The following is an 8,186-nucleotide window of genomic DNA, read 5'->3' as shown; positions in this document are numbered from 1 at the left end:
AGTCTTAACCCTCAAACAGCCCTTTAAACCTGTGGGGTCCAGCATTTTGGTCTCCCCATAGAGGTCAGACCCGACAAGGATAGTGGGCTTGTGTGTTTTCTTAGACCTACAAATATATTAAGACATGTCCACACACATTAGAATGCATACAAAAAGAAATACTTACAGTTTGATAGTCTTGAGGGTTTATTGTAGAATGGCATTGAGAGAAAATCCCTTTTGGGTCTGTCAGCATTGAGCACCAGTGTTTGGCATATTTCTCTACAAAAACAAATAAACATCACTGGTAGAGTGTTGTGAAGAATGATATTAAAAATATGGAACATGTGGTCTGTCACCTACCATTGTCTACACTCAAAATGCAGGGGTCCCTAAGTATGTTTGTCACATCGGGGCAGCTTGCTTTGGTCTTCCATGTGTTGGCAAATGTCCAAGCTGTTCCCTCAATCAATCCATTTGTGCTTTTGAAGTCATCAGCTCCCACATTGTTAAAATTTCCGCAAAGGCCTGGATAAAGACAATGACTTTGACTTACTACTTAATTAAATTCTCACTACAAATATACACTAAGGTGGATATTTGACACTATAATCAAAAGTGCTCAAAAAGTAAAACACACCGTTCAGTTTTCCTTTATTTGAAACACTGGCTTTGATGTAGACCTGCATAATGGGTGTGAGCTGAATCTCAAGTTGAAGCCCATAGGTGGTGTGGATTACAATGAAGAATGTCGATGGGCTGAAGACTGTGATGTCATCTGCGCAGGAAAAAACATTTTGAATAAAGAGAATGTTTTTTCAGCAAACTCATTTATATCTCCTGACTTTATAGAAGAATGCACACCAAAAAGAAACAACCACTTACCCCTGTAAAAAGGCAGGTGAGAGATCATTTTGTTATAAGTAACCTGTCCATTGGCCTCAACCACAATCATCTGCAATTGAAAAAATACCGAATGGCACATATAAATATACAGTTAATATGTAAAAACTTCTGAGTAAATCTCAAACTTTCCAACAGATATAAGAGACCCATAATATACTGTAATTTTACCACTTGATTAGGCAGTAGTAGAGTGACTGCAGTCAGGCAAGTTGTTTGATCTGATTTTTCACATTTGACCAGGTCACCAAGGACACTGAAAGTCCCATTAGTTTCCTAATATCGCAAAGATAAAAATGCACTTAATTACAAACGGTTTGCTTATTTACAAATATTGTCATTTTGTTCGAATTTCAGTCTAAATGCCTCACCTTGGTGAGGACATAAGAGCAGAGTCCATGAAACGTGTATGTTTTATAATCATAGGTGGAGATGTGGGAGCCACCCAGTATGGAGCAGATACCAGGACAGTTCATTTGGTTACAGATCCACTCCCCCTGGCCACAAGTGCTGTCAACAGAGTTCAGTCAGTTCAACTGGACAAAGCCACATAAACATGCATGTTGTAAATGTAAACATTATAATAAAGTGAAGACAGTGAAGTAATTACCATTTTCTACATGGACTTGAGTATGATTCGCCTGGTTTGTATGGCTTGCCATTATGTAAGCAAGAGCACTGGTCAACAGCAACACACCCACTTTTTGTAATGTCATCGAAGACAGTCCCTTGGGAGAAAAACAATGACCTGATTAATCTTAAGCTTTCTTAAACTGCTCTACACATTGCAAACCCTGTTAGCGCAGTACATGTGTAGTACTGCAAAACATTTATTACCACTTGTTTTACTTGTTTTATCACCAGAGTGTCCCAAGGAGCCCAGTAGGTGTCATCGGAAAAAGAAATTGCCTTTGAATTGCTTAATTTGTGCTCTCAGTTACAAAATGTGCATGCATGAATTAACAAAACATATCTTAACATAAGTTTAAAGGATGTCAAAGTCAACAACATTGTTTACTAGGCAAAGAATATTGAGTATATCCACATATCTCCATTTAAAATGTAAAAAACTGCATTAAATCCAAGCACCTTATTTAGATTTTATTGTCGGTGGCATGTCAACTTTCAATGTTTTTAATAAGGCTACAGAGTTGTACACCTAACTGATTGCAGCCAAAAATATATACAAAGATGAGTTTTGAGAGGACAAGCACAAAGGTAATGAATGTGATAAGCTCATACATGAAGTATGTCTTTTAGGCAAGTAAATACCAAAACACAGGTGCTGGCTTGCTGCTAAAACTACAGCTTCATTTTGTAACATTTGCTGCTCTATGTACAAACATGATCTATGCTGGTTTTAAAATCAGGAAACTTACCAGATGGACAGAAGCATCCATCTATGCAGTGATCATCACACACTTGGCTTCTCTGGAGGTTGCTGCAGGTGTCAGAACAGGGACTACCACATTCCTTATACACCATGTTGAAAGGGCATGTTTTTTCTATTCAACACAAATCAATTTTACAATTTTACAATTTCAAAACTGTGATTCTGATACAAATACAGTGAAAACATCAAAGCCCGAATATGTAAATGTTTTGACTGCTGTTCTTACCACACAGTTGTGCACTCTTCCATTGCTTTGGTTTCCCGCCTGCATGAGCACACTGACGGGAGTACTCTGATATGGTTGAACACAAGCATGACGTATCGTTGCTGTTACAGTAGCACAGGTCCTCCACACAGGCTTTGACAAAGGAGTCAATATCAATCAGGTTTTGACAGCTGTGGAATGCAGGTTTTTTCAGCAGATTCTCACAGAGGGCTATCTGTGGGTCAAAGTATATTATTTATTTAAATTTAACACAAACCTAAATGTTAAAATGTAAAACTATTTCAAGCAAATCCATTTTAACATACCTGATTTTCACACGTCTTTGGGGCTGTAGAGATTGCTTCGCAGTTTTCCGTAGGACCATTGAGTTTCCATGCTTCCCCATAATAAGGAGTTAAAGAATTCCCTGTTTCTGAGGGGGAAAAAACATTTAAGCAAATGTGAGTACTTTACGCAGTTTGTTTTAAGTTTTATTATTTAGTATTTACCTGAATCAGTGAACTCATTATAACGCTGGACTCCGTTGAAGTCACCACACAGGCCACATGTCTGATTCTTGAATTTCTTATCCAGCTCAACCTTAAAACCAGGGAAAAATTTCAAGTGATCTCAAGGTCTCAACAAGTGGTGTCCTAACTACCTAACAATTTTTAGTTGTTTGTAGTTTCCTTTCTTTTTTCAACCAAATCAAACAAGAATGAAAAGTTTGAACATCCACATGATAACTTAGCGAACTGCTGATGAAGACTGTGTGATTCGATGCAGAGTAAGTGGGCCTTAATTGGAGATTGTTTTGACAACTACTGTTTCAAGCTGTCAGGCTTAAATTTATGCTCCTACTTCTTGTGCTCCTTGTTGAAGGAGTAACCTTCCTGAGGACATGAGATGTCCTTTTAAAAGCATACTCAAAACTGAACATTCCCTATTGCTTTTTAGTAAGGAATATTGTCTGAATAGTTGCAATGGCGTGGTTGAAAACCATTGGTTGTCAATTGTTTTCTTTAACATATGCATTTAATGCATGCAAAATGCATTTTTAACAGCATCCCTGGTAATATGATGTTTGGTCTTACTTTATAGACTTTATATATAAAGTGTCGATCAAGACACTGAACCCTCACAATTACTTCCCTTTAATTTACTGTGAATTCATTTAATCACCTGAGTCATTTCACCAATCTCTTGAATAGCAGTAAAACTAAATACAGTACATATATTTTCAGAGCTTAATGTCTAGGCTCATCTGTAAGATATCAAAATAATAATAAAAATCAATATCAGATATTATTTACACGTAAGTGCAATCAGGTTTGATGACGAGCAAGATGGATAAACATACCCAAAGGGAGTCTTCTTCATTCCACATGATGACCAAACCCAGCTTTGACTCGATTTTGACATAGGAGACAATTCTTTCAATTGAAATGCCAACCTGGCTGAATGGTATATTGACACTAGAGGAAACAAGAAAAACATTCCAGTAAGATGACCAGACAATAACCATCACTGTCACCAGTACATCAGCTGATAAAGAAAAGTTATCAAAGCAGACTCACGGTTTATCATTGACTTTGATGGAAGTATTGACTAACTCCACAATGACCCCGTCCAGTTTCATAGTGACCTTCTTAATGGTGGGGACCCCATTTATCTCATGCCTTTGCAGCTGAACATTGAATGCCTCGTAGTTGCTCTTACACTGGGACACAAGGACGTAGTTGCAAGTGGAGGGAAGCTGGAAGAAATCTCCATCGAAAGTCTTAAATTGGTAATATCCCCATGTGCTGCAGCACTGGTCGTTGTGAGAGGGGCTAACTTCTAGTTTGTGGAGAAAAAAAACATTCATTACACTGTAGTTCAAATAGGACATGATTTTTAGCATTTTTAACAAAAAACTAAGTACCTGTAATTACTGGCATTTTGGTCACCGGATGAAACATTTCTTACAAAAGAGAAAGACATTTATATAGTCACTGCACATGATCAAAAATATCAGACAAAAGGACACTGTTTGTATTATCCACTAACCAACCTTTATACTGGACAGTGCAGGATAATAAGGTTGGATGTGATATACAGTATGAATGAATACAGTGTCCCATACATACCACTGGCCTCTGCAGATAGTCCAAGGCAGAGGGTTAGCCATGGTATCACCCATCCAAGCGGCATCCTGGCTGTTCTAATGATCATGATTCCTGTCCTGAGAGGGATCGAGCGAACGGACATCGATGTCATTAATATAGGTCATTGGGTGTTTGCAGTTTAGGAGTGGTAAAAGATACATTATGGGTGTCAACCACTGTGGTTTTCGTCTTCATTAAGATCACACCCATGAAGAGGGTGCTTAAAATAACACTCTGACATGAAGCATCCTATCATTCACTCTATCTACATAGCACCATATACATACAACAAATATTTGAAAATTGAACTGCCATACAGCAGTTGCAGTTAATGAATCATCAGTACACTAAACTTTAATGATGGAACACTTCATATTCAGGTCATGGTTTTTATGTGAGGAAGAGGAGTATGTGTGTATATTTAAACAAGAACTGTGTACTTTTTTCACCAAACCAAAACATTTTTAGATGTGGGTTTTGGCTCTGTATATATATAGTAAGTAAATCCACAAATAACTGGACAATACACTGACCAAATATTTGCCAAAGATGTTGCCTATGTAATGTTTACTGACATGTCTCGCATATCCCTTTTTTTACCAAGTATTACCAAGTATTGTTCATACACACTGAGAATTTAGAAATATACAAGATCTGATATAATCATTGGTTGTCCTTTCAGATTAAGGTAAAGAAACTGAGATAGTTACAAAGGTGGGGTGGATGAAACTAAGGCTGTTTTTGAAGCTGACTTTCTATTATGATTTTTTTTATTTTAGCTCTAGGGATTGTGGGAGATAAAACCCTCAGACCAGGCCAGAGGCCTAACAGGCCCTCACTCTCACACTTCATTCTCTTGGATGTAACTGTCCCTTAGACTTAGATGAACTGTTGTCTTTTCAGTATAAATGGCATTCCTTTTAATGAGACACAGATTACACTAAAATTCTAATTAACTCAAGTTTAGTGATAATTTCAAGAAAATAAACAAATACAACAAATACACGTTTATTCGAGCTGGTCCTGGGAGCAGACTCCTCTACTCTGAAATACATTGATTGATATCATGTTTCGCTCCTACTCTTGTGGGTCCGACCCACCTCCACCCCCATCTCTACACATATTCAATATTAAAACAATAGTGTATTCTACCTAACAACACCTATAAAGAAATTAAACTGAAATGTGACATGAGAAATAAGACATCATCTGAAAATGTACATGCATAAACCAATCACACAGTTTGTTCAACATGAACACATGCACGCAGGTTTGTGTTCTGTATGCTGCATAACATGTTGACCTTCAGCCTCACAAGGGCCCCTTTGTGTTCATAAATCGAGTCTTCTTCCCTTATCAGGCCCTCCTTGCAAAGGCCTCCTATGTTAGTTTACTCCTATAGAGCCTGGCTGTAGGTGCTATCAACTTTATGTAAGAATCCAACAAGGCCTCACTGTCTCTCGTTTGGATGTCTAATTAATTTTTAGTCATGGTCGTTACCCCAACTTCCCCTCCGGCCAACACTATTTGACTGGCTGGGTGTGTGTGTTGTTGTGAAGTCCAAGTCTGTGTCTTTCTACAAAAATGTAAAGGCCACAGAGAGTAATAAGACTGAGAGAGAGAACTACACCACAAAGTTCAGTGTATCTTTCAATAAACACCTTAAACATTATTCTAATAAACATGTTAATCATTATCCTAATCAAGCTAGGGATATAAGATTCACACATCAGGGCTACCTGAAAATATTCAAAATGATTGCCATTCATTTTTGTAGAGATTATAGCTCTGTTTCTTGGCTTCACATCATCTCTTGGCTCTCTTTCCTACTGCACCTGGATCTGGGAAAGTCCCGGACTGCCTGCTCCTTCTCTCTGTGTCCTTTGCATGCCCTCCGCTTGATCATGCTATTTCATCCATAACCTGACTTTTGTGGAATAAACTGGTGTTGTTTGTGCTCCATGCTAGAAACAGGACATTCTTACTGTGATGGACTATATTGATATATGTTTTGTAATACAATTTTCACAAAATCTGCTTCTACATTTTCCTTTGCAAGTGTTTTTGGTGCTGTTTTGCTATCCCACTGTGCTTCCTCCCTCACACAAATGTGCTACTGCTAAGCCTGGGCAGTTAGATACAGAAAGGAGCACACACACTCAGAACTATAGAGTTTTAACACTACTTTACACTATACAATAACACTTTAAATGATGACAAAGTAGACCACCATTGCTCTAGTAATTAATGATAACAATTTAGGCTATAATGCTCCAAAATAATTCACAACACCACCCCAGCCTTCTGGGAAGAGATATAGAAGTTTCATCTGCCGCACCACCAGACTGCAGAGCAGCTTTTCCTCCCCAAGCTATGAGACTCAAATTCATCCATATCACGGTGTGATGATATAGTGGTCTAGATGTAAATACAGTATAAGAAAACCCTAACTTGTCAGATTGATGCACTGAAAGAAGGCATTGAAAGTTGCATATTGTTGTATTATGTATTAGTTTTTTTGAAAACCATGTAGCTTTTCTGGGCACCGCCATTTTGTGTGTATGTCCAGTCATCTCTGGTGAAATCTGTGAGAATGTTAATTTTCAACTTCGCGATTTCACTTGTTGCACCTTAGGTTAAGTTATGTGTGTGCACTTAGTGACTGTGAAGCTAAATTGTTACGAGAATGGGCTGATTTACTGCGTTATTGTTCAATGAGTAGACTCAGTTTATTCTATTTTGCACTTACATGTAAAACATCATTGATTCTAATGCGCAGTTAATTTGTGCAGCTTATTTGGTTGTGTGCAGCCAAGTTATCAAACGGACTGTACAGGAAAATAACCATCCTGTCACACTGCCTGTCTGATTTGTTTTGTTTAGTCTCTGTGAGTTTTGTTTATTGGTCAGTTTGGTATCTGTTATTTAGTCTGAGTTTTGGGTTTCAGTCCTGTCTGTTGTCTTGTGTCCAGTTTACACACTCTGTGCGTTTTTGCTTGTTGGTCTGATCCTGTCTGTTGTGTCTTGCTGGGGAGTCTGTTTGTGTTGTTCTGCTACTTAGTCCATGTTTTCTGTTTTTGGGTTTTGTTCCTTGTCTTGTGTTTCCTCTGTTTAGCCTTATTATTTTTCATTGTTCATTTGCACTTTCAGTTTAGTACCTGTTCTGTCTCGTATCTTGGCTCTGTGTCGTAGTTAATGTCTTTGTATTTACTCTGTGTCTGCTTTATTTTGGCTTTGTAAATGCTCCGTATTTGTATAGCGCCTTTCTAGTTTTTTCGACCACTCAAAGCGCTTTTACACTACATCTGCATTCCCCATTCACACACATTCATACAGAAACTCAAATTCACACACATTCATACACTTCATACACTGGCGGAACAGCCGCCAGGGGCAATTCGGGGTTCAGTATCTTGCCCAAGGACCAGGGACGTGCACAGGGGGGTTGCTCTGGTTGCCCGGGCAACTGCCCGTTTGCCTTTCCTGACTCAAGTTGCCCTTCCGACTCGCCCTTCCGAGAAAAAAAAATAAAATAAAAAAATAATCGCGATCGCAAAGC

At 38.3% G+C, this 8,186-nt stretch overlaps 1 protein-coding gene across 1 annotated transcript; it reads right to left on the bottom strand.

Annotated features, from left to right (window-relative positions):
* Positions 1–166: 166 nt before the first annotated feature.
* On the bottom strand, positions 167–4,673 carry LOC123966433 (mucin-5AC-like; the record flags this gene model as incomplete). Its single annotated transcript, XM_046042597.1, has 14 exons — positions 4,610–4,673; positions 4,058–4,319; positions 3,841–3,955; positions 2,990–3,080; positions 2,807–2,913; positions 2,502–2,715; positions 2,262–2,387; positions 1,493–1,610; positions 1,254–1,392; positions 1,054–1,158; positions 865–934; positions 620–757; positions 343–507; positions 167–261 (listed from the first exon to the last, which is right to left on the bottom strand). Coding segments are annotated over exons 1-14 (1,809 nt in total), but the record flags the coding sequence as incomplete, so codon positions are not given.
* Between the last annotated feature and the right edge of the window lie 3,513 nt (positions 4,674–8,186).

This window comes from Micropterus dolomieu, unplaced genomic scaffold (genome assembly GCF_021292245.1).
Source record: "Micropterus dolomieu isolate WLL.071019.BEF.003 ecotype Adirondacks unplaced genomic scaffold, ASM2129224v1 contig_13430, whole genome shotgun sequence".
Classification (NCBI taxonomy): domain Eukaryota; kingdom Metazoa; phylum Chordata; class Actinopteri; order Centrarchiformes; family Centrarchidae; genus Micropterus; species Micropterus dolomieu.
This window is presented reverse-complemented; position numbering and strand designations above follow the sequence as displayed.